Source organism: Cynocephalus volans, chromosome 3, assembly GCF_027409185.1.
Source record: "Cynocephalus volans isolate mCynVol1 chromosome 3, mCynVol1.pri, whole genome shotgun sequence".
NCBI classification, from domain to species: Eukaryota; Metazoa; Chordata; class Mammalia; order Dermoptera; family Cynocephalidae; genus Cynocephalus; species Cynocephalus volans.
In genome coordinates, this window is record NC_084462.1 from 96625962 (window position 1) to 96651904 (window position 25943).

The 25943-nt window shown below is 54.6% G+C and overlaps 1 protein-coding gene across 2 annotated transcripts; it reads right to left on the bottom strand.

The window, feature by feature from the left end:
• Positions 1–279: 279 nt before the first annotated feature.
• On the bottom strand, positions 280–21868 carry BAHD1 (bromo adjacent homology domain containing 1). Of its 2 annotated transcripts, none has more exons than XM_063091153.1 (7): positions 21738–21868; positions 5779–7218; positions 3603–3985; positions 2441–2600; positions 1903–1979; positions 1050–1141; positions 280–552 (listed from the first exon to the last, which is right to left on the bottom strand). In XM_063091153.1, exons 2-7 carry the CDS (start codon positions 7202–7204, stop codon positions 363–365), a joined length of 2328 nt encoding a protein of 775 aa, XP_062947223.1. In that variant the 5' UTR covers positions 7205–7218; positions 21738–21868; the 3' UTR covers positions 280–362. The 2 variants fall into 2 exon arrangements, with proteins under 2 accessions (XP_062947223.1, XP_062947222.1); XM_063091152.1 differs by having other exon boundaries at positions 1050–1150.
• Positions 21869–25943: the final 4075 nt, after the last annotated feature.

Genomic DNA, 25943 nt, shown 5'->3' on the forward strand with positions numbered 1-25943 from the left:
TGGGCCTGGTTCCTGAAGGACCTTGCCCCTCGTCTCTGCCCCCTCCCCTCCCAGGGCCCCATGTCCCTCAGTCTTGGTCCAGCCTCAGGGAAGACTGCTTCTTGGGGAGTCTCCACCCAGGGGACCAGTGAAAGGCACCCTGGGCCAAGCTGAAGGCTCTGATGCTTTTCTTATACCCTGGCCTCCCCTTCCCTCCCATAGGGCCCAGACCCATAAAGGCCCCTGCCCTCCCCCCCCAAGAGAACCACAGGCCAGCAACCTCCGGTCCCTGTGGCCCCTTAACCAAGTGCTGTGCTTCAAGCAGTGTCCCCTGCCCCGAGCCCCACTTGCCCATGGGCAGCCCCAGTGTGGGCATGAGGAGGCTACTGGGGGTTCTTGAGGATGCGACCATGGCGGAAGTCATAGACATGACGGCAAAGGAACACCAGCTCAGGGTCCGTGTCCTCGGGCACTGTGCGGTGTGGCGGGGTGGAGTAGTCTGCAGAGGGGGGCACCAGAGCTGTCTTTCGGCTGGGGAGGCCCTCGCCTCGGCGCTTGGCCATGGCACAGAATCTGTAGTGACATACCATTCGCTTTCTTTACCACAGCCACCTTCACAGGAAAACCAATTCCTTCCCCACCCTGCCCAGAGAGCTGAGACATCCCTTCCCACCCCCAAGGGTTGGTGCTGCCTCCACCCCTGTCCCAGGGGCTATGCCTGGTCTGCCAACCACCAGTCCATCTTCTCTGTCACTGGGGAACCACACCTGCCAGGGCCTCCCTTCCAATCACCAGCCAATTCTCCTAGATTTTCTCCAAGAGAAGAACTATCACCCCCCAACTCTGCATCAACCACTCTACCTCAGTGGGGCAACAATTTTTCTTCTTTCCTCTAAAAAAATCAAATGGTAGAGGTAGGTTGTAAGGCAGAAAGTTCTGGGAGATTAGGCCCAGTGAGTGAGATCAGGCCCAGAGAAGAATGAGATCCCCATGGGAATCCCAGGCAGCCTACAAACAGCCCTGGAGAGACTGAGGGGGAGGCCAGCCAGAGCGTGTAGGGTACCACCCACCTGCAGTACTCGGCAAAGGTCAGCACATAGCATTTTTCCTCTATGCAGGCCACACTGTTCTGGTCCTGATGTCGCGAGGCAAAGACTTCATTCTGCAAAGGCTCAAGGGGAGACAGGAGGAGGCTGGTTACCGAGGTTGGAAAGCACCTAACTCCAAGAGCAAGGCCAGTATTAACCCCTCTGCTGGGACTGCTGACCTGAGATAATTCTAGCCAGAGACTCCAGAAAGCCAGAGAGCACCCCTGGAAATGCAGCTTATGAGTGCCTCACCTACATTCCTTCTAGGATCTTCCCAGGTCCCATCCTGCTCTAGCCCCTGACTGTCAGTGACCTCCCAACCCACTGCCCAGGGGAGAGGGGAATTGGTCCCCATCTTCCCAGTTAGATGAAAAGTCCCTGCAGGGGGAAACAAAATAAAGGTGATTCCAAATCACACCCAAGTCGTAGTCACATCTCTTTGTTTGTAGCTTGGTGGAGAGCCTAGGAGGTGTTAGGAATCTTTTCTCCCTTTGCTCATGCTGCAGAAAATACTAAAGGGGGCAAGGTGTGCAGCTCCACCTCACCTTTCCTGTTGCCAGAGGACACATCCATTTGCTACCATTCTGGCACCCCCTGCCCTCCAGGGCTCCCTTTCTGTTCCCCTTTTAAGACAAAGGTTATTATTCCCTTTGAAACATGAATTGGGGCAGTGCTGGGAAAAGAGGCTAAACCCCAGGCCTTTCTCCAGGTTCTCTGGAGCCTGATGACAAGTCCAGGGACTTGACTAACCATAGCTACCCTCCCCACACATTTGAGTGCTACAGCCTCTCTCTGCCAGCTCTGCCATCCCCAACCCACCTGCCAGGCAGCTCACCTCGTGCATGCTGGGACTGCGACCTCCCTGTAAGTGCTCAGGTCTGTAATACCACAGGAGGCTCATCATCAGCTCTCCTGGGGGGACAACAGAAATGGTCATGGCTTGAGCTGGCAACCCCTGAGGTACTTAGACAGGCAGACAGCTGGCCGCCTGCCCTGGAGGCTCATCCAACCTCAATTCCTGGGCCAACCCCACAGGCTCTGGCCACGCCTGTCCCCTGCCCCAGACCAAGTATTCAGTGGCCTGGAATGCTGGTAGGCATGAAGGAAGAAGGGGGAGAAGGCACTGACAGGTGAGGTTGGGGGACAGGTGCCTGGGCCCTGGTGACTGAAAAGGTTAAGGAGCTGATCCAACTCAAGCCACAAGGTCATCCGCAGCCCTCAGCAGCAGACCCCAGCTGAGTGGAAGGCAGACTCTGTGCTAGGAGCATGGGAGACTTGTGCCAGGTCAAACTCCAGGCAGGGACTAATCTGGAGCCTACAGTCCCCTCATGAAAGCAGCTTCCCCTGAGATCCCCAGCCTGAGGGAAGGGTACCTGACTCAGGGTTCTCCCAGAGGGCAGAGATCTTGGCCACATAAGGAGTGGATGTCTTCCGCGGGCCTGACTTGAGGAGGACAGTGTCCCGGACTCGGATTGTCTCTCCACGCCGCTCTACTGCCTGGTAGCTCTTTCGGATGGCTGGTTCTGGCTCATCCTAGGCAACAAACCAATGATACAAACAGGTTTGCAGGGTCACTCTCAGAGTTGAGGACAAAGAGGAGGAAGGGAATGACATCCTTTCTGCAATTTCCTGAGGTTAGTCAAACCACTGAGCGCGTTTGCACAGTGGACCCTTTTCCCTAAGCATGGCTTTCAGAAATAGGATGGAGGTGGGTAATTCCTATGGTTGTAGAAAGGATGGGAAATAGGAATGGGGTGGGTAAAGTGGCCCGAAGCTTCTGGGCTGAGCTCTGACCACCACACCCAACAGCTGGCTCACTCTAAGCCCTCTTGGACTGGCTAAACACTCATACTCCTTAATGGGACAGTCTGGGTTTGAACCCTTAAATCACTATTATACATGGCGTAGCCTTGGGCAAATTATTTAATCTACTGCTAAGCCTCCGTTTCCTCATCTGTAAGATGGGGATGATTATAGGAACATGGGGTATATGCCGCACAGGTAGTGGTGAGGATTAAAGGGGATAATGCATGCAAAGTGCTTAGCTCAGTTCTGGCACCTAAGAAGTGCTCAATAAATTCTAGCTGACGTTCTTTTCATCATCCCAGATGATCCTGTATCACTAACTTCCTCTGCCCATCCCAACTTCTCCTGTACATACTTATCAAAAAGCCTCCATGAAAGTCCTCCATTTTCAATCCAGGATGGAAAGGACAGAGTGAGCAGGGATGAGAGGTGAAGACACTCAGATGGCTGATACCCCCAGATACCCCAGAGTCAGTGACAGAGATGGCAGCCACCAGCTGTGACTGTGAGTCCCCTGACCTCCCCAGGACATCTCGTACAGGATCGGTAGGGGCTGGGGGAGCAGGCTGGGCCAACATGACTGGTTCCTGGGGTACAAGTGAATTGGAGTCCCTTGTCACCTCTCAGAGTAGCAAGGGCCATGGGCTCCTAGGACCCACACTTCACTGCAGGTCCTGTGTCCCCAACTGCCGCTCTCCCTCTCCCCATTAGCTAAGAGCTGGCACTCACCAAGACATAAACAGCCTTCTCACAGGCAGCCCCAACAGGCACCCAGCCATTAGTGCGGCGGCGGCGACGGCGGCGAGGGCGGGGGCGCTGGACACGTGGCTGCTTGGGGTGGCTGGGCCTGCGGGCAGCCTTGCTCCTTGCAGTGTGCCTGCAGCCAGAGCCTGTGCGCAGACCTGACTTGGAACCGCTGGGAGGCTTGGCGCTCTGAGGGCACGCACGGGCTACTGTCTGGGGCTCTGAAGTGGGTGTCTGAAGATGGGGGACAGGCTCTGCTGCAGGTGGCACACTGGGCACAGGGCATCCCAGGAGGGGGTGGGCGGGTGAGGCTGGGTGGCCAGCTTCCGGGAGAGGAAATTCCAGCTGGCCCAGAGACCTACAGCCTTCTAGGAAAAGGAGAGAATAGTTAAGGTCAGGTAAGGACAAGCATTAACCCCCTCACCCATGTGCTTTCAGAACCTGCTCCTGTCTTAATCTTAAGTGTGCCTCCAAAGGCCACTGAAGAGGCAGGTGAGATCAGGAGCCTTTACAGTGGATTGTGAGAGTGACTGTCCAAGGGGGCAAGAGTATTTCTTGACCTTGGAGATTAGCCAGTAGACATTTCCATCTTCCCTCCTAGCCTGAAAGAAGGAGAGGTAGTGGGAATAGCTTCTTTAGCTTTGACTTAAACCTCTCTAACGCTTCCACAGTGCTTAGCAGCAGGGGTTCTGGAGTCAGACAGCCTGGGATATGAATTCCAGACCTGTCACTAGCTGTGTATGACCTCAAGCACATCAGTTTGCCCCTCAGTACAATGTAAGTAGTAGTTATAAATATCATACAGTATCTCCTTGCTGTTTTTCTTATCAATGTATTAATTCATTTCATCCTTACAACCCTATGAGGTACGTACAATTACCCCCATTCTACAGTTAAGAAAACTGAGACAGAGCAGTTACTGACATGTCCCATGGTCATGTTGCTAAGGAAATGGGGGAGAGCATTTCACTCCAGGCACTCTGGCTCCAGAGTCTGTGCTCAATTACATGTCATGCAGCTCTTGTATGTAAAGCACTTAGATCAGTGCCTGGCATGTGGAGTTTACTGGTGTACTTATTATTGGGGCGAGTGGGTAAGGGTCTAGACCCGGGGAGTGCTACAAAAGAGAAGAAAAAGCCCAAGAAGAAAACTATTCTCATTTCTTAGAGTTCCAACTCACACCAGAACCTGAAATAACCAGTCTAGCAAGAGCCAACTGGTCTATAAAGTTGTTTTATAGACCCCTACGAGAAGAGGCACTAGGGGTCAGGAGAGGTCTGAGAAGGCCCAGCCCTACCTCCCTAGCAGCAGGGCAGACCTGCTGACCAGGATGGCTTTGATCACTTCACTTCCACCCAATAGCTGGAGAGGAAGCTTGGAAAAGCAGGTAAAGATACGCCTGCCAGTCACAGCAGAGAGAGATGACTCTGGGAGTGTCTAATCAGCTGGGGCATGAGTCTCTCAGGTGTCTGGGTCTTGCTGGGAAAGCAGACACCAAAGCTGTGGGCTGGGATACCATCCCCTCCAAGCCAAGAAACTGTGCCTGTATGTTCTCAGGATGTGCCCACCCTGTCCACACCCAGTAAGCTAATGCTAAGTCTGGGCACCTCTTCTCTTTCAAGGCCTATTTAGCCAGGGTAAAGCTGCCCTACTGCAGTTAGCACCATCTACTGAGCCTATAACCCATCACCCTTCCCATGAATGCTGAACTTGGCCAGCATGCAGATGGTCTGGGCTTCTGGGAAGTAAAGAATTCTAGCTTGCCTCGAAGAACTGACAGAAGGGACATGGGAACAACTCGGTAAAAGCCCTAATTTCAATATCTAACTTGCTACTCAGAGTCTAAGAACAGGTATCCCAATGAGGAGGGCAGGGGCCCTCCTGAACCCTCCGCCACTGCAATGCTACCTAACCACCAGGTCAAGAAATCTCTCTCACATCCTGGGCAAAGCTGGGTTGCAAGAGTTAAACATGGGGCCCCTTTCCTGAGAATGCTCCTAGGTTTGGGGCACAGACTAGGGAAGTCCTCCCTTCTCAAAGCCCCCTACCTTCCAGGTAGTAGCTAGACCCCAAGGAGCCCCTGCCCCAAACCACAGCCTACCCTGTTGGGAGGCCATGTCTCAAAGACTCCCTAGCACATCCCACCTCCAGGAAGGCTTACCTGCTGCAAAAGGAATTTTGTAGGGACAGCCACCACAGGTAGTGCCAATGTGGGCGAAGGACAGGGGCAACACTCCACAGATGCCATAGCCATTCACTCCAGTGTCCTCACTGGAGGAGTAGGGAGAAGAGCCCCAGGGAGGGTGCTGGAAAGGAGTGCCTGAAGGCACTGAGCTGGAGGTCAAGAGGACCCCCTCATTAGGTGCAGCCACTGGGGACAGCTTTCCCTCAGGGAGCATGGGGCATGGGGAGTAACCCCCACACTGCAGCCCGTCTTGGCCACAATACAGGTAGAAGCTGCCTAGTGCAGTGAGCTCAGGCCCAACACACAGGCCACTGTAGTCGGCAGGGTTGCCAGGCATCGGCAGGGGGGACAGCTGAGGTGCCGGGAAAGAGGGCTGATGCAGTTCCTGCTTGGGGGCTGGTGACTCCTCGCCTGGGCGCCCAGGCTCTGGCTTCAGGGCCGCCTGTCCACCCATCAGCAGAGGCAGATGGGGGCGCAGCCTCAAAGGGTTCTCTAGAGCCTTGCTCAGGGGCTGGTAAGGTGGCTGGACGGATGGCCCACGAGGAGTTGCAGATGGCCACGGGTCATCAGGGCGCCCTTGCCAGCCAGGTGGGCCTGCAGGCTCCCCAGAGCCAGCTCCCTGCCGGACCTTGGGATAGTTCTTGCCATTAACCTTGGCCCACTTTGGCCTCAGGGCTTTGGGTGCCAGGGGCTCAGTAGAGCGACCATCTGCTTCTGCATGGGCACGAGGTGGCCGCAGGGGTAGCTCCCGCTCCTGGCTCAGCTTCAGGAAGGCAGCTGCATTCAGGCTAGCCAGTCTCTTGGGAGCTGGGTCTCCATCTCGGCGGGTGCCTTCATCTGGTGCTGGCTCGGGGGACAGGTCCCGACTTCCTCCTCCAAGGTCCCCCAGCCGGGGCCGCTTCTTGGAGGACCAGCCTCCAGTGGTCTGGTCACGGTCCCGGCTGCGGTGGGGGTCTCCCCCTCGACTGCGGCGGGTGCCTGCCAAGCTGCTGGTGTCCTCCCGCTCTAGCAGCAGGTTATTGAGAGCCTCGGCGTTGAGGGAGGCCAGGCGCCGCTTGCGGGGCTGGGCAAGGCCGATGTCCTCACTGGATGGGGCTGGACTGGGGGGCTTGGGCAGGTCAGGGGGCAGCTCGTCAGCCTCATCTGCACTCCGTGGACCGGACACATTCTCCAGGCGGGTCAGCAGCACTTTGCAGGCCTTGGGCTTCTCAGGAGCCAATGGACGCTTACGCAGTGGGTAGTTTTTGCGGCGCCCTGTGAGATGCTCTGGGCTCTCAGGCATGCCTGGCTCCACACCCTCAGCCCCCTGCTCCATATTGCTGTCTTCCATCTGCAGGGGCTCTTGGCGGCCAGTGGGGCCTGAACTCAGCATGGGAAGGGACTTCCTCCGAGTATGTGTCATGGAGTATCTCCAACCTGCAGGACAGAAGGGAGGCAATGAGAGGAGCCCTCCCTGGCTTGCCCCCATCTGCTTTCTCCCCATCCTGCCCCACCTGCAGTAATTCTAGCCTACCTCTACCCATTTCCTGGGACCCCCCTTCCAGAGCGTGAAGATTGAGTGGAATCAAGCTACCAGTAGCTGTGTAAAAACTGATTCCTCCACTCTCCTTTTAGCCCAGTGTCTCTCTGAACTAAGTGCCTGGAGAGCCTACAGAGCAATACAGACCCCAGGGTCAGGGGATAGGAGAAGCTGGAGGCAAAGCTACCTGTTCTTCTTCCACTAGATACTTATCACAGGACAGGAGGCAGCCCTGGAGACACTGAGCCAGGATGGGGACATGAGTGGTAGGAGCACATGTATTCCTTCAAAAACATTACCAAGGCATTATGAACCCCCTCCCCCAACACAAGCTTTTGAGATTGGCCACAAGACGATAAGGAGACGGACAGTAAGGAGTTGAGACGGGGAACCTGCCAGCCGGGCCTTGCAGAAGGCAGAGTCTAGTTTCTAAGGACTTGGCACATAAAGCAGGACATCCATAACCTGGGTCTTGCCAAAAAAGCCTTTCGAAGGGGGAAAGCCTGACTTTGAGGAGCCCACCTTCGGGGAGGTCTCAGCCAGCCCTAGGAGCCAGACCCCCGTAGGTTAAAAACCCAGGGAAAGGCAGCCCAAAGAGTGCCAGTGCCAGGGGAAAGGGTGTCAGCAAGGTTGAGATCAGCAAGCTCCTGTAGTGTAGGAAACTCAGGGACTGTGCTCTGGTCCTGTGGTGCAGTTTTAAACCCTCGCCAACCACAAAAAGTTGGAAAAAAATGTATCAAAGAGAAGGATTAACACAGGAGACAAATGGGCTGCCTTGTTAGTTGTGCCATGTTCCTCAGTTTTCCCTCTTGGTAGGTAAGATGCCAGGCAGGGGGCAGGAAGTGGGGGAAATCTCAGGAAGCCCAGAGCCCCTGACAGAAAATGCCCATGACCAGGCATCAACCCCAACTTGTCTTGGCTTGGCAAAACACCCCCCAGCACACACCTGGGGCAGCCTGGGCTCCAGTTCTAATTAGGTGTAGAAGCCAGAGCTGGCTGTGTGCTGGAAGCTGGAATGGCCAAGACAATGAAGAACTACAGGGGCCAGCAGGAGTCATGGTCAGAGATTACTACTGAGCTGTTCACTCTCTACCTACTCCCCCCCAAACACAAAGCAAGGGTGCTGCCAAGTAAGGTGTCAGAAACTGTTCTGCCCCTTACCCAGCACCCTGCAGCCCCTCCCCACCGAGCAGGCCCAGGCTTTTCAGCTTAATTTCCCCACTGCCATTGTTATTCACGATCACTCTACTCAAGGAGCTGGGAGCAGTCCCTGCCTGGCCAGGATTTAACCCTGAGAGACCCAAGCCCAAGAGCTCTCAGAGATCCCTGAGTCCTTCCCAGCTACCTCCTGTGGCCTTAGACCAGTGGCTGGAGTCACTGGACTCCTCTCCAGAGTCATGCTACGCTATTTGAGAAAGAGTGCTCAGAAAACCAGGCTGAAGGAAGGGTGGGCAACCCTCACCCCTGAGAAGGGACTCAGAAAACTCGAAAGGAGAGGCAGCGTGCCAGGCTTTGCTCTGGCCACGTGCAGGGACCTGCCACTGCCCAGAGACCCAGCCCCAGGGAAGACACAGAGTCACAGACGGCAAATCCATTCATTACTGAAAGAGTTGGAGATCTCCTAAAAAAAATTCCAGGCTAAGAAATCTAAAAAAGAATCTGTTAGGCTTAGGCTTCCTAAGACTCTTTCCTGCTTCTAATCAGGGTGACCCCAGTCCCTGTCTGCTCAGTGTTCTTATTAGCAATGCCTTGTTCTACTCTCAAAAGCTTCCCAGCTACTCATAAACCCACAGGCCCTTTTCTCAAGCCCAGGGCAGTCCTGTGCGGGAGGCGGTGGAGCAGGAAGTAGCAGAGTCACAGCTGCATCCCCAAAAGGGCCTGGAGATGAGATGGAGGATGAGTGAACAGACCATGTAGGTGAGCCCCTCAACAGGCCCCAAGTTATCAGAAGGGCTTGGAATGGGGGGGCCCCAAGGCTGAGGTGACCTGGGCTTGTGGCCTTTGAGGACATGGATACCAAGTACAGAGCAAAGAGGAGGCAGGTAGGAAAGAGAAAGCACAGGAAGGTGCTCTCAGGCCTGGCTAGGGGAAGAGCTATTGGCAGGGTGACTGCCCCACCCCCACCCCCTGCTGGGGGGACTGGCTACATGGGTGGATGGTCCCAGGATACTAGGACACCTGCCCCCACTCAGAGTCTTACTCTCTCAACATGCAAAATGTCCCAAGCAGGGAGAGGAAGAGGTGGGAAGGAGAGACAGTGCCTTAACTATACAACTTCCACTTTCAGAAGCCTGTCCCCAAAACCTGAGTTTTTGTTCCCTATAGAGTGTCTAACTCTTTAACCTCCCTTTCAGCTCTCCAGTCCCTCAGGAACACCCACTGCCTAGGGGTGGGCGGCCGAGAACAACATGCTGGAGAGCTCTAAATCACAGGGTGGGAGTCACATTTCCAAAGCAAGCAAGAGAGCCTCTTGCTAGCCTCCCCTGAATCTGCCAAATCCCCTGCCACCAGCTAAAACACCCGAGGCAGTCAAAAGCACATTCTGAAACAACTCCCAGCTTTCATGTGCTGCCTCAGGCTGCGAAGTCACTCAGCCACTCACTGTCCAGAGGAGAGGCTGGGGTCTCTGCTGCCTGCCTCTCACTGCACAGTCAGAGGAGAGCAGGAGAGCGTATATGAGTCATGCTTTGAAGTCAGAGGCCAAAGGGTTGTGTGAGAACCTCAACTGCAGCTTTTCCCTGGGGTGGGGCTGGGTGGAGGGGCTCTCAGCCTGCCAGGGCCCCTCAACCTGCAGGAGGTGGCCCAGCTGGGTTGGTTGGGGGAAGAAGATCCCAGGAAGCAGTAGGCCTAGTTCCCATTCCAGCCCTGCCAATCCTCCTGCTGTCCCTTCCAATTTATACACCAGCTCAACCAGGAACTTTCTACCATTGCCAAGGGACAGGGTGCACTGGATTCTCTCAGCAGTGCCCTCCTTCTCCCTGGGAAACCCTGTCTTCCCAGGCACAGGTAGTCCAGGCCCCGTTGGGAGAAGATTCCTTAGGAGGGACTCCCCAGGGCATATTACCTCTCACTTAGAGGTGTCCAGCAAACTCTCACTAGAGAAAACCAGTGTGACTGTCCCCAGCCCTGAACAGCTGCCATAGATAGTGAGTGGCCAGTGAGCCTCCATGCCAAAGCCCCCAGAGAACCACAGGTGGAATCCTAAAGCCCCATAAGTGTACTTGGAAGCCAGCAAATAGGCCATCTCCACTCCAGGTGCATTAGCTGAAGTATCACAGGCAGGCTCTGGGCCTCAGTGCTATCCGAGCTTGACCTAAGCTGGGAGAAGGCATCTCCACAGAGGCAGAAGGGGACAGGTGTCCTGTCTCTTGTCCTCCAGCTGCGGCAGCACTGTGTACTGACCCCTACCAGCTCAGGGAGAGGACACTCACAGTGCCGTGTACGCTGAAGACTTGAGCAAAGGAGGGTCAGAGGCCTGGAGGAGCATGGGCTGTGGGCATTGCTGGGGGGACACGAGGGTGGGGTCCTGAAGGGCACTGCTCTCCTCTGACTTACCCAGCTCTAAGCTGCACCCTGCACCCCTATCCCCAAGCTTTCAGGACTCTGTCCCACTGCCCGTCCTGAATCCTCTTATCCACCACACATTAAATTCTGCTTTTCAGGCTATTTTGATTTATTTTTAATGGGGAGTATTCAGAGGGGTCTTAGGTAAGGGCAGATCAAGTGGTCACCTGGGTGAGGTCACCCTGCCCCAAGCCACCTACCATTTACAGCTCAAGTCACACAACTAGAACTGAGCTAAGCATTACCCTCCTCTGTATTCTCTCTTGGAATAATCTCTCTCACCCCTGAAAGGAATAAGGCTTGTCATGAATACTGAGTTTTTTGAATCTTCTATCAGGGAAGAAAAGTGGCAAGAGCACAAACGCAGGCTCCCTTTCACTTAAATTTAGTCGACATTACTTCATGGAAAAACAGAGAGGTGAAGCTGCTAAAATTCTCATGGTAAAGCCAGGGAAAAACGTGGCTGATATCTCTTAAATCTCTTGAAGAGCTGGTAAAGTAGAAAGAACTGAAGCTTTGAGTCAGGCAGACCTGGATTTAAATGCTGGCTCTGCACCTCATGAGCAGCTTATTTAACTTCTCTGAACTTCAGATTCCTCACCTAACATCGGTAAAACCAAAACGAACCTTACTTAAAAGAGTGGTGGTGAGGACGATGAGTCCCTGTGCAGGAGCCTAGCAGAGAACAGGAACCGGGCAGGCCAGCATCCCTCCCCTAGTCCAGATGCGCGGAGGGACAGAGGAGGGCAGCAGGCCCCGGCCTGGTGTTTCCCTACAGCAGGAGCCCTAGGGCATCTTCAGCAGGGAAGCCAGCTTCCTCCTGCTGTTAAACGGAATCTGGAAGCCCAGCCTGCACCTGAACTCTGCCCTCCTACTATTCCACCAAAAACACATAAGTATCTACCCAAGGAAAGATGACCACGCTGCTCCTTTTCCCCTGCAGGGCCCAGTGAGGGGTGAATTGTGGGGGGTGGGCTTGGTTTACAACACAGCAAGAGGGCAGGGGCAGAAACTACCCCAACAGACCCTGAACAACAGATTCATGCCTCTGAGAAACACTCCACTCTTTTACAACGAAAGGCTAAGGGCAGGGCTAGACCCAGGGCATAGGGTCAGAGGGCGTGCAGTCTGCCTGTTCTGCTACCTGACTGAGGCCGCAGTGCAGGCATCCACTGGAGTGGAAGTCTCAGCTCAGGCAGCATGGAGCTCCAGCCCTGGGGCGCTGCCCTTGAAGAGACAGCAATGGCTTTGGCCACCAACCCTGCCTCCTTGGTGCCCATTCAGTCTCACTTGCTGCAGGCACTCAATTCACCCTGCAGCCAGGCTGGGATCCTAGAAACCCCTGGGCAGGAAGCGCGGCCCACAACCAAGGGGAAATGGCCTGGTTCATCTGTTCATAGTCTTGTTTTTAGACTGCCCGTAGGTCTGGCGGCCACCTGAGGATCAGGAAGGGTCGCCCGGAAGCACCAATCCCATGTATGGCCAGTCAGAACACCTGCTCCTCACACTTCAGACGGGGGGCTCCCGGGAGCCCAGAGAGGCAGGAGCAACTATTCGATGAAGGTTCACACCCATCCCACGCAGGTAAGATCTGGTGCGTCAGCCAGCCCAGCCCTGCCCTGCAGCCAGGCCCCACCTTCAGCTACTCCCATCCACTCTGCCCTCCCAGCAGGAGAGCCCAGACACACAGGCCCAGGGCTGCACCCAAGTGTAGCTCCAAGTGCTCCACTTACTTCCAGCTCTGGAACAAAAGCCAGACATCCCACCTCCTATAACCATAGAAGAACTCAAATCCCACTGGGGAGGAAGGGGAGTTTCAGCTTAGACTATAAAGTGTCCTCCCCCATTTTATATTAGAAATGCAATCAAGTACAGGAAAATAGTAACAGTAGAATTGGTGGAATCTTCTCATATGGTTAGAAACTGCCAACGCCCTAGTCTTGAGGCAAGGCCCTTACTATAGGTAGTGGCTGAGGGTGAGAGAGACAAGGCTACACACCTTGGATCTCTAAGTTGCTATGTAACACAGATCCCTGAGCAAGGGCAGTGGGCAGAGAGCATCATATTTTAGTCATATCACAGTGTTCTCTAATCTGACAAATTAGAAGGCAATTGCCTGCAATACAAAACTAGCCTTTAGAGGCTTTCTTTAAAGGCACATATCCCTACTTCAGGTGATCTGCCTTCTGCCAGCTTCCTCCCAGTGCACAGCTCCTGCATACACAAGGTAGATCTGCATCCGCAGATGCTGGCCTAGCTAAGCCAGAGCACCTGCTACTCATTCCCAGGCACATGGCACCTCTTGTGACCTTTGCCTATTCAGCCAACACTTGCTGGCTCCCTACCACAGCTCCCAACAGCAGAAGTGAGAACCACACAGGGCTGGAAGCCACTTCGTGCTGCTGCTAATCCTAAGTGGGCTTGGTCAATGGCTTGAACTCTGAGCCTCAGTTACCTTGTTTACACAGCAAAGTTGCTGTGAGGATTAAGTTAAATAAGAATGTGTGTAGAATACCTAGCAGAGTGCCTGGTACACAGCCGGTGTTCAATACAAGCTCATTCTTTTTTCCCTTTCCCCTACATATACCAGACTAAGTGCTGGGGGAAAAATGCAGAAGACAAAAAAACTGGAGCCTGGGCTGGTAGGAAGACAGGACAAGACAGTGACAAGGGCTGTGATGGAGACTCAAAGCTCAACTGAGAGCTTCCTCACCAAGGCAGCTTCACAGGGGGCACATTTGAGTCAGTCCTTCACTCAAACACTTACTGAGGGCCTACTTCATGCCAGGTGTACTGTGGGCACAAAAGCCCAGTAGGGAGTTGTTTCATAAACGTTTGGATGCAGGAAAGGGTGAAAGACAAAAGCTGAAGTCTTGAGGCAGAAGACAAATGAAATATTTCCCAGACTCACCCTTATGGGCTCCATGTAAAATTACTTCAGGCTGGGGGACATGGGAGCTCTGGGCTAAGGCTCCTTCAGACTCTCCCACCCAGACGCCACACTGCCCAGGCTGGGCGAGAAGCAAACCTATGTCTGGGGCATTTGTTCTGAGGAGTTCAGCACTGGGCACCCAAAGCTCTGCAACAGGCCCTCAGCAGAAGCAGCGGAAATCTTGTGCTACCAATGCACTATTCTTCAAAAAACACATCAACAGCTCACCAGCCTGCTCCAGGCACCTGCCTAGGAGTGGCACAGGATGTGTGCTAGTTCAACCACCAGGACACTTCAGGAACCAACAACTTAGATTTCTAAGATGGCTTGCCCAGACTGGAGATGCTAATCTCTAGTCCTGAACAGAAGAAACTGACCAGCCAGCCCAAGCAGGGAGCTCTGCCTCCAGCCTCCCTAACATAGTGCTAACTTCCTGAATGAGCCAGACATGACGAGAAAGACCCCAGACCAGGCCTTCCCAACACTCCACTAGCAGGAGCAGAATCACAAGGCAGACCATACCAGAGTTATAGGCCCCCAATCCGAATTTCTTACATAATCAACTAAGTGACTAGTGCAACACCCAACAGGATGAAAGCTCTATGGGGCCAGGTGGGCTTTGTCTTCCTTACCACTAAATCCCATCCACAGGGCTTAATAAGAGCTTGTTGAGTGAATGAAGATCTCGCTGCCCGCCTCCCCCGATCCCATAACATTTCTACCCTAGACTAATGGGGCACCACTTGGAGCCCAAGACAAGAGCCCTCTGACCCCCAAACTTTCCCCCATCCCCAGGAGCCCACTTTGCCTCTTCAATTTAATTCACAGTTCAATAGGTTTACTTCAGGAAATCTCATGTGTTTACACAGCACAACCCTCCTTCACTGCCATCCTCTTTCTTCTTTCTACCAACTCACCCAGCTACCTCAGGAAAATATTCCACCTGTTACCCACAAACCATTAAGCAAGTCAGTGTAGTACTAGGCACACTTGTATCAAGACAAAGAATGTCATAGATTAATATCTATGGTGAAACCAGCAGTAAAGAATCAGAGGTAGCATTATCAGTCCCCAAGTCCCCTAAGTGTACAGGGAAGGGAATTCCTGATTCACCACAGAGGCTTCTATTACAAGAGGATGGCTAACGTTTGTCAAGCACTATGTGCCTGCCTGGCACTGCCCTAAGGACACTACATGCACTATCTCATTTATCCTCACAGTGGTCCTATGGGGTAGTTGTTACTATCTCATTCTAACGAGGAGAAACCAGGTACAATAAGTTAAAAGAACTTGCCATAATCCCACTGCAAGTGGAGGTAGAGGTAAGCATCCAGGTGTCCCTCCCAAAGCCCACACTTCCCACACCACAACATGCTGCCTCTGTCCAACGCCTTCCAGGACAGCAGCTGAGTCACAGACCAACATTCAAGACAACATGCACATTCGACTTAATTTTTCTATGTTATTTTAGTTATTGGCATTACAACAACACATTATTAGTTTTTCCTAATTTTTACCACAAAGGTATTGAAGATGTACTCCGATTAAATGGCATCTGTGGGCTGGCCAGGGAACATCAAGATAATTTTAAAAACTGTTTCTGCACTTTTGAAACAAACCCATTTTATATCCTAGAAAGGGGTGAAAGCTTCAAATGTATGTTGTCCTGACTTTACAGTAAGCCCAGAAAAGGAGTCTATAAACTTCCCCCACACATCTAGCCACATTTGCCTCAGGTGAAGTCCCCTTCCTCCAGCCCGGACTGCAGTAAAGACTGAAACTGGTCATCACACTCCACACAGCCATCTTAAAATGTGAAGATACATTAACTGCCCCTTGGCTACCTCTTGGGCTACCTCTCTTTGGGCCGAAAAAGTCCAAGTCCTTTCAATTTTCTCTGAAGATCACCTCTTACAGTCATTTCATCACTTTTAGAATTATTTTCTACATTCTGTCCAAACTGTGTGAGCCCCTCCAGGCACAAAGCAAGGGACCCTCACTAGACAGAAGTGTTCTGGTGAGGAGGGCCTGGCCAAACCAGACAATGGCAGAAATGTGACTCCATCCTTCCTTCTGGCATATTTAGGATCTCCTGGCATCAAGCAGCATCCTAATAACATCTTCCCATGATTTCTACAAAGATCCTCTTTTAAAAAGCAATAATTCACTACTAAACCATCTGACCACATGAGAATGTGATCAACTGAATTATCCCCAAACATTTTAGACAAGTAGCTACAGGTGGAGAAGGCTCTAAGTGTGGGCCACCCCTTTCCTCTGCGGACAGTAAACCAAAAAAAGCGGCATCAATGGAAGTTAGGGGTCCTAAAAAGGCACTGGAGATAGGAAGAAAGCAGGAGTGGTAAGCACCACTCCAGGAAAGACCCCTGGGGTCATAAGAAAGGCAGAAAGATGCCAGGTCCCATCTCCTTTCCCAAGGGCAGGGAATCAAGCACCTCTCCTCCCCAAACCCACTGAAAAAGGAACTGATGCAAGAAAAAATATTTAGACCCAAGTTCCTGCCTGCCATTGATACTGTTAACTAATAAAAGTCACGTCATTTTTTTTATTCGGGTAACTTGGTGTATCAGAAATAAGTTTCCAATTCAAATCAGCAAGGCTAAGAGACAAACCCATTTTCCCCCCCTGGTGGATCAGGCCTGCAGAGGCTCTCAAGGATGATGCTATTTTTGTGGCAGCGGGACACTGAGTCAGGTGAATAACCATCCTTGCAGGTGTTTCCCACTGGGAAAAATGGAATTTGATGGCCACTCTCCCACAAGAGAACACAAAGTCCTGGATATGACCGCACCCTGGGGTCTGCTCACCAAACCCACAGTTCTCTGGTTCCCTGCTTTTAGACTAAGTCAGTTGGGGCAGGACACCAGTACCGCATGAAGTCACAGGGCCAGGCAGTACCCAGTGGAACGCAGGGCGCTTGCTGTCCGCAGTCTGGCTGCTGCTGCTCTTCCTCCTCCTCCCTTTTAGCCATTTTACTGCCCATTAGTGGAAGTACTGGGAGGTGGGCAGGGGAAATATAAAGGAGCTGAAATTCAAACCAGTCCATTTTACTCCAGTTAGGTGCCTCCCATAAAACCAGGCAAGATTTCATCATCCAGCACCTTCCTGTCCCATGTCCTGGGGTAGTCTAAGCAGCCTGAGTGGTCAGGAACTGCAGGATCTCGGGACCCCAGGCAATAGGAGCCTATGCTTCCAATCACCGTGAGCTCATGACTACACATGTATTTTCTGTCTTTTCAGGGATAACAGGCACTTCCAGCCGTGAGCTGGCCCATTGAGTCAAGGCCAGGAGACCTGCAGAGCAGGAGTGCTGGGGCTGCCTTCAGAACTGAAGCACGCTCTCCTTGTCCCTCCAAAGTCCCCAGCACAATGGCAAGTTCACAAAGGAAGTGAGCCTTGCCAGACTGTGCTAGCAAATTCCCATAAATACTTGGGCCGGGGTAGTACTGCTTATGTAAAATGCTTCCCCATTGAGAGATGCTGCTTTATTTACATTCTTCACAAACCATTCATAAAAAGGAGGCCCTTTAATGTTGGGGCTGTTCGTATAATGCTCCATAAACTCCGCAGCTTCGCCTGGCAGCCTTAGTTCAACACAGGCTACTTCTGAACTCCAGACTTTTTTCCCTTAAGATTTTTTTTCCTTCTCCTTAATGACTCACCTTGCGACAGGGCGCTGAGGCCAGATGTTGCCGGAGCAAAGCCAAGAGGAATAAGTACAGATAAAATGAAAACATACAAGTCCTTCTGGATGCTAGGACAGAGAGGTGGGGAGGAATGAAAATAATTTTGAAAACCCCCATAGAACTCCAATTTGAAGTATGTATGCTAGGAGGCTGAATTCCTTCCAGGTTTACTGAAACTTCCCTTATGGATGTCAAATGCTCCCAACTTACACCTCCAAACACTAGAGAAGGTGTGGAGGGGATTTTTTTTTTTTTTAACCCAAAAGGAAAATGTTCTTTCTGGTTTTTGATTTGCATTGCAATGAATAAACAGAATTTTTTTCTGCTTCTTGATAGAAGTGTTCCAGGGGCTGCTGGCTCCAAGAGGGACACAATTTGCTCAGGGTGAAGAAACTCAGGCAGTCCCCATAAAGAGAAGGAGAACTGTGTTCTAGGACACACAGCAAAAACAGCTTGAGCAGCTGAGGAGAAAGCAACAGGGGATGCATTCTGAGGTAGGTTTTCTCCTGCTACAGTAAAGGAGGAGAGAAGTAGTAGGGATTTTTTTTAATTGACAGGGGAGCGGTCTGCATTGCCATGGCAACTGTGAGGGGTGGCCTTCCCGCTTGGAAGGGAAATGCTAGTCCATTAATCATCAAACTGGGGCACAAAGGGAGGTATGGGGTAAAGGGGATGGATGCAGAATATATTTTTTCATTGTCTAGCCTCAAACCAGTCTCCAGTCCTTTTTCCCATTTCCCCCATGGTCCAGGGTTGACGGTGACAAAAATGGAAGTTCTGAGACAGCTGGGATTGTAGCTTTCCTTTCTGACAGGTCCAATGTGGGGCTCATCGTTCCCGTCACATCAGCAATACTCTCACAAACACTTCCTCCAAAACCAGCGTCGAAAGTCCCGTCCACAGACCAGACCCAGGAGCATTTTTCTTTTCTGTTCTCAGAATCGTGTTTTCTCCCTCATTTACACCCGGATTGAGAAGAGATAAAACATATGGATTCATTTAGCACGGACAACAAGGAAAATTAAACAAGAGCAGCAAAGCTGGGTAGAAAGAATAGTCTAGTTGGGTAGGAGGAAAACAGGATTGCAGCCCCTTTGCAATTTATGTCTACATGGTATCATGTGAGTAATCCACAGGACAGACACTTCAGCAGAAATATCAGAAACAGCAGCTAAATTTCCCATGCTAGAGCACCTCAAACGTGCTCTACCTATATGCCTTTGACAGAAAAGGTTGGAAACCTCCAAGGACTCCATACTGAGTGTTTCTGGAGAAAGAGAAGGGAAGGTTTCCCCTCTGTTCCCACCCAACTTGGCAGCCAACTACTTTTATTCATCAACAAAAATGATATGCACAGCATTATACAGGAATATTGGAATATTCACAAACACACAAAAGCTTTAACACTCATACTGGCTCTGTCCTTAAGAAACTTCCAACCTACAAAACCATTCAAGAAGATACCATGTTGCTTAGAAAATCCAGGGTCACAAGCTCAGAGGCAGATGACTACGATGGCCTGGAGTAGCCTGAGCAACAGCAAGACTAAGGACAAGTGCGATTCCAGTGGGAGGAGGAGAAAGGGGGGGAGCAGTGGGAGCAAAGATGCAGAGAGGGAGATGTGCATGGCAACTAGTGAAGAGCCTTAAGGGACACTGTCTTGGGTCAGACTGCAGGAAAAGGAGAGCCACTTCAAGTCTGGGGTTAGGGTAGTGACACAGGGGAGGGGTGCTTTAGGAAGAATGATCTGGTAGCTATATACAGCCTGGATCAGAAGGGCCAGACGAAACAGGAGGGAAAGAGTCCATGACAACAACACAGGCCTGACATGGGAACAGTAGGTTGGCAGAAAGGGAAAAAGGGAGGGAAGTATCAAAAAGAGAGAAACTTATTACTAGCTAAACTCTCCAGAACAAACCCTCCTAAACACTTGTTCTGATTGGCATGAGTATCCTGCCAGGTAAGAGCCCTACCAAAGAGGGAAATGTTACTTTGGCAACTACCCTGCATAGTCCAGTGGCCAGACCAGGTCACCCCTTCTGATTGCCACCAAAACTAATCACATATTGTGTAGCCCCACACAAGGTATGAAGGCCTTGACATTCTTCATCATTCCCTGGATTTTAGACATACTATTAAATTCTCTCAGAACAAACTTTAGTCTCCTGTAGGACGAGGTAATATCTCTCTTTCCCACAAGCTTAACTCCATCCAGGCTGGAGTCTAGACCCTCCTGTGGAGGGAGAGAGGGGGTGACCATGAATTAACTCCATGTCTATACTATCTCTCTGGCAAGGCTGACAGACGCCTTCCCAGGGTGGGATTACAGTCAGCCACAGATGAGAGCAGCTTCCAACCTACCCTACCTGGAGTGGGACTTGAACTCAGATTCTCAGCAAAAGTCCACGTTCTAAGCAGCCTGTGTCTCCCTGTCCTTATGATCCAAATTCTTCCTTTAGGTGTGGAGTCACATGAGAGGACATGGGAGTTCTGCGTGGTTTTTTACAAATGGGTAAACAGCATCCAGCTTAGAGCTAGTCACTGGTGGGGTTAGTGGCACTCACAGCTTAAGCCAGTGGTTCCCAAGTGTCCTCCAGCTGGCCGAGGACAGTGGTGTCCCTCCAAGACATGTGGTCCCTCTAGGGCCCCCTTCTCCTTTTTGTGGAAGACAGGGAGGTGGGAAGGAAAGTCTTAGGTGGCACAAAGAAAAAGGACTGGAAAGCTTTTTTACTTAATAATTAAATTCCTGCTGGGATTCATGAACTCATCTTCTCATTTCCCTATGTAGGTACCTTCTTGGCTAAAGAAAAGTGCTAAAGGCGGTTGTGGAGGGATTGCTAGAGCATATTTGGGGGGTGTATTCTAATTCCAATCCAACTACTATTCTGCCTTAAGACTGTTCGACAATAGGCGACCAGGAGACGTCCCAGGTGGGGTTAAACCTCTGCCTATAGGCAGACTCTGTTGCTAAAAACCCCTCATTCCTGTTAGGCTCTAGAGCGGCTCAGCAGACTATCGCCTCGATGAGTCCAGCAACTCCGTCGCCACCGGCCAGGGCGCACTGTGTGCACACCCCCGCCCCTGCCCCTCCGCCCTGGCCCTGTCGACCCCACTCTTCACAGAGCCGCGAGGCGATCGGAGACCGGAGCGATGAGCCAGTGCCGCAGCTCCTCCCGGCGGGCGCCTCGGCCCGCGCAGTACCCGGGGCAGAGTCCAGCCCCGTCGCCCACCCTCGGGGTGAGTGCTTCGGACCCGCTCCCCTCCCCGACGCCACCACCTGCGCCCGCTCGGGCGCCGCCTTTGTCCAGCCCTTCACCGCCGAGCGGGCCCCTCAGGCCCGACCTGACCCGGCCCCCAGCCCCGGAGGAGAGGCGGCAGGGCGCACGGGGCAGGAGCAGGCCGGGACGCGAGCACGGGGTCCCGCTGTCACTTGGAGGCGGTCTGACAACTTCGATTTCCCCCGCCCCACCTCGGACTCGGCCGCCGCCCCGCACGGTCCCCGCCGGGCCTCCCGCGGCCCACACTCGCTTTTCGAACCGGTCCTCTTCCGTCTTCGGCGCCTCCCTTCCTCCCAGCCCGATCGGGTCGGGTCTACACTACCCCCCGCCCGGCGCGGCCCCCATCCCCTGACCCCCATACAGCAATAACCGATCAGCTCCCAGCGCGGGAGGGCGGCCCCCACCCTGAGCCGGCGATCCCGCGGCGCCGCCCCCGGCCGCGGCCCCTTGCTTCGGGGACCGCGATGGGGGAGGGGGCGCGGCGGGGGCCTCGCCGCCCGCGCACTCGGAGGCGAGCCGGCTCCACGGCTGCGAAGAAACGACCAGCGTCCTCCCGCCCTCCGCAGCCCGGGACGCCCGCGCCGCCGCCGCCGCCCGGCCGAGCTGCCACCCTGAGGCCGCCACCCACCCCGCCCCCGGCCTGCGAGGCGGGTGGCCCCCGGGGGCTGTCACCTCGAGGCGCGCAGCACTCCCCGATGGCGGGACCGTGGCGCCGGACCCGGGGGAGGGAGGCGGCGCGGGCGGGCAGGCGGCCGCACCTGCTTCGCGTCGTCCGTCCGTCCCTTCCCGGGCTGGCGGGGGCGACGGCGCGGCTCGCTCGGTGGGGCGCGCTGACGGGTGGCCGGTCCTCTCCCCCTTCGCTCGTCCGCCTACCTCGCTCGCTCCCTCCCGCCTGCTCGCCCCTTCCCCCTCCTCGTCCCCGGCCCCTAGCTCACCCGGACCGGCGGCGCGGACGGCGCGGATCTGGGCGCCCGCAGGCCCGGGCCGGGCTGGAATCCGGCGGCTGGAACCCCCCGGGGGCGCTCAATTCCCGGGCTCCACGCTGCTGCGTCAGCGCCTCCTCCTGGGGGCCGGGGCCGGGCGGGCGGAGCGGGGGCCGCGGCCGGGCGGGGCCGTCGGGGGGGCGGGCTCGCCTGGCCGGGGCGGGCGGACGGCGGGAGCCGGACGGGCGGGGCAGGCTGCCGGACGGGCGGGCGACGGGGGCCGGGCTCCGGGATCCGCTACGCCGCTCGCGGTTCCCCCACAAACTCCCCGAGAGCGGAGCCTCCGCCGCCCTCCTTCCTGCTTCCTCGTCCCCAGCCAATCAGCGGCGCGCCCCTTGGCCAGCTCCGCCAATCAGCCGCCCCGCCCAGCGCTGGCCCCGCCAGCCAATCCGGCCCTCCGCTCCCCCTCCCTGTCTCCGACCAATCAGAACCGTGGGTCGGTCGTCCCAACGCAGGGGGCAGCACGAGGCGGCCGGGGGAGGTGGCGCGGGGAGTGGTGGGGCCTAGGGGGAGGGGTACAGTGCCAAGGGGTGGTGGCGGGGGGTGGTTTTCTTTGCCGGCTTCTTGGATTTTTCTCTTCGTCTCCAGAGCCTGAGCCCGTATCCCATGGTGACCCGACCCTGAGGACCCAATCCCCCAGCTGCTCCCCCCAAGAAATCTTATCTCTTCCCCCACCCTGACCGTCACCCCTCCACATCCCCCTTCCCGCTTATCCTTCTTTCCAGCACCCACAGGAGAAAACTGCGAGCCAAGGAACACCCCACCCTCGCCAGAGGCTGCTGCCCCCAGGGCAAAGCTTCGGGAAGACCAGCCGAAAATCAAGCGAGAACACCCCTCCCTTTCCTGCAGAAAGGGCCCCAGACTCCAGCGAAAGGGCCCCGACTGCTGAGAAGCCCCTCCCGCCCTTGCCTCATCTTTCCGACTTCCCTGCCTGCCACGTCTCCTTTCCTTTCAAGCAAGGTCGGTCCTGACTCGGTAACCCCTCACCCGCATCTCTTTTTCCTCTTTCTGCCCTTCACCTACCACCCCCAACCCCAGCTCCTAATTCACCCTCTTCCGAAGCAGAGTGTGGAACCCTCATCCATTTCCAGCTGACAGCAGAGCCTGGTCTGTGAGTCCTTGACACCCACACACCCTCTTCCACCACCGCGGGGAACATCAGAGCTCTCCTGGGGAGGGGGAAGGGGGCGGGCAGCCTGGCAGGCGCGGCTGGACTCCCTCCCTCGCGTTCCCAAGCCAGGATGGGACCAAGTGTAGACACTTACCTGGCTTCCCCCAGTCACTGAATGCTGTGGCTCTGTCTCTCACACCCACAGACGTGCCTTTCCAAGCCCGAGCATGCTCGCGGGGTCAATGGGGTGGGTGGGCACATCAGGCTGAGGTCACAGGGAGGGATGGGAGGTCCCTGGGAAGTGCGGGAAGAGGCCATGTCTTGGGCACCTTGTAGCACCAGAGCCCGCATAAGACTTCACTTCATCAAGCAGTGTATGGGCACACAGTAGGTTCTTGAGAAATGCGGAGTCCACCCCTGAACAAAGCCTCATTCCTAATTCAGGCATTCAGGCGGGGGGAAGGGAGCTTTGGGAGGTAAAAGGAGCAGCAGCAGTAAGGGTAGTGTCAAGTCACTGGAGCGCTGGGAGCAGCCCAAGGAGGGGCTGGGCCCAGAAAGCCTTGGGCAGAGGGAAGCACCCAGAATGCTGAGGCCACCTAGGCAAGCAAGAAAAACCCAGCTTTGGAGTGTTGGCTGAGGGGCTCCTCCTGCACCCTGTACAGTGCCCAGCTTTTCCTAGACCTTGGGACTCAAGCGCTCACCCAGGCAGCCTTTTTAAGACAGTCAGGGCTGCTAGTCACTATGGCTGGGAAATAAAACCCCCCAAAATAGTTCCCCAACTGCCTCCGGAGCTGTCAAGGGGGCCCAGACTGTCTTAGCTGTTTTGGGGGCATGTTTAAAGGGGAGGGCCAATGCAGCAGAGGAAGTGTGAATGGAAGCTAAAAGCTGACTGTGGCACGGAAACTCCTCAAAGGGCCAGGTTCTCCTAGGACAACTGCCCCTACTTCTCCCAAGTCCCACCCTTGGGGAAAGCAAAATCCCCGAACCTACAGAAGTAGGACACTAAAGGAATCCTCCCCTCCCTGAGCCTCCCAGGACAAAGATTCCCAGCAGCCCCCTCCCCCCCACACCAGGCCAGCCCTACTCCCCATCTCATAAAATTCCCCCTTCCCTGTCCCAGTCTGTCCATGGGCTAATTAACCTCATGGTGGCCCCCACCCCTCATCAGAGATTGGTAATAGAGGGTATCGGCCGTGGCCACTAGAGCTGGGCCATGCCACAGGCCAAAGCAGAAGAGGGGACAGGGGTCCTGTCAGCAGCTCAGCCTGCACTTACCTTGACAGCCGCTTCTTGCCCACTAGTGGGCAGGGATTGAGGCTGAGAGGGTCAGCAAAGAAATGTACCTGGTCACAGGCAAGGAGACCCAAGTGGCAGGAAGCCCACGCTCAGCCTAGGAAATGGTGACAGGGTGAGGTTGGAGGACTGGACTTTTCTCAGGCTTCCGGGGGTGAAGATCCAATGGTCCTGGGGTGGGGGGGAAAGAATTGTCTTATTTGGGGCCCTAGTGGGAGGGAAAAAGGGAATACTGACTAGACAGGAAGCAGAGTGGTCATGCAAGCCCACTCCTGCCGCCCAGCCTGCCCGGCATCTGGAGGAATTCTACCCTCAGAGCCTCCCTCCTTATTGGGTGGCTGTCTTTTGCCCCAGGAGGCTGTAAGTGGGCTAGGTTTGGGGACACAGGCTGGCTAAAGGCACTTGGTGTTCCTCCTATGCCAGCCCACTGAACTACCCCTGTTGTCCCCTTCTCCCTGTTGCTTGTTAAAGCTGGTCAACAAGCCAGTAAAGAGGAAGCCAGGGGCTACACACGCTGCCTGTGCCCCAAAGGAACCTTTCGGCCTCTCCTATCCTCCTTCATCCTGCTGCCAGGGACCTCTGTGACTGGTTCTCTTTCCTTCCCAGTTCAGAGCCCATCCACACCTGGAAAGGGCTCCAGCTCTTCTTCCTTCAGCTCCTCTAACCTTTCCTGAGTAAATGCTGCCCCTACCCCACTCCACCGGGGCAGCTATACCAATGCCTGGGACCCATCACTTTTCCTCTCCCTGGCACGTCCAGCTCAGAGGTCCCTCACTGAAAAGGGTTTGGTGCTTGGTCTGGAAAAAGGAATGGAGTCATCAGGTGTCCAGGGGCTTTCTCTATCCAGTCACCTCCAGACCCATCAGGAAGGGTTAACTGCCTTGGAGCTGGAGAGCAGAGAGAGGGAGATGCCTGGAGGAAAACATCCAGGGCCAGAGAGAACACGCCACACACCCCTCCCCCACGGCGTACAACCAGACTGACAGCCGGGACAGACTGGCTGCTCCCTCATCTCCAGTCCAGCCGCCAAGCACCTCCCCCCTCTGCCCGCTGCAGTCCCTGCAGACCGCCTGCCCTCAGATCCAGCCACCTGGCATGGGCAGGGCACCCCAGCGGGCAGTGCAGTCCCTGCCGGGGTGGTAGTGACCATTTTCTCCTCCTTCCATTCCATACCCAGGTTCCACCTTCTTTCCTGGGTGTGGGACAACTCCTCCCATGTCCCCCCAGAGCGCCTGAATTCTAGGTCCTGGAACACTTTCTGAGCCACCTGGTCCCTCAGCCCCACTGGACAAACTGAAGGGCACAGCTCTCTGGGGGAGGGACACCAGGGCACCAATTAAATGCGGCTGCAGCACTTGCCCCCTCCCCCATCATAGGAAGCCCCCGGGGGTGGGGAAATAAAGAAAGCTGGACTTTTATAGTCCTTTTGCTGTGACCCACTCCCTCTTAAAGGGATCGGAACACCCCTCCTTAAAGGGATCTCCAGAAATTATTTGCCCCCAGGCAAACCCAAGTGCAGAAGTCTGTTGGTTTTTACATGCTGGTGCCCCTTCCCTAGGGATAGGGGAAACACAAGCGCTCCCCCTGTGACTCTGAGCTAGAGGGGAATGGCCCCCTCCTGCCACCAAGGAGCCAGCTGTTGAGTGCCCAGCAAAGAACAAGACTTCTCCCTCCCTTAAGGGCACGCACTGCCAAAACCCGTGGGGGGGATGGGGTCGGCTCAAGGTGAGGTGGGGGCCCGTGTAGGACCCAGT

Bases quoted from the DNA above. Each gene is read 5' to 3' on its own strand.
- BAHD1 (XM_063091152.1), bottom strand. From the start codon at position 7,204: ATGACACATACTCGGAGGAAGTCCCTTCCCATGCTGAGTTCAGGCCCC. The intron at 2,601-3,602 runs GTGAGTGCCAGC...TTTGTTGCCTAG, and splicing joins AGAAGGCTGTTTATGTCTTG to GATGAGCCAGAACCAGCCAT. The intron at 1,980-2,440 runs GTACCCTTCCCT...TTGTCCCCCCAG, and splicing joins CTGGGAGAACCCTGAGTCAG to GAGAGCTGATGATGAGCCTC.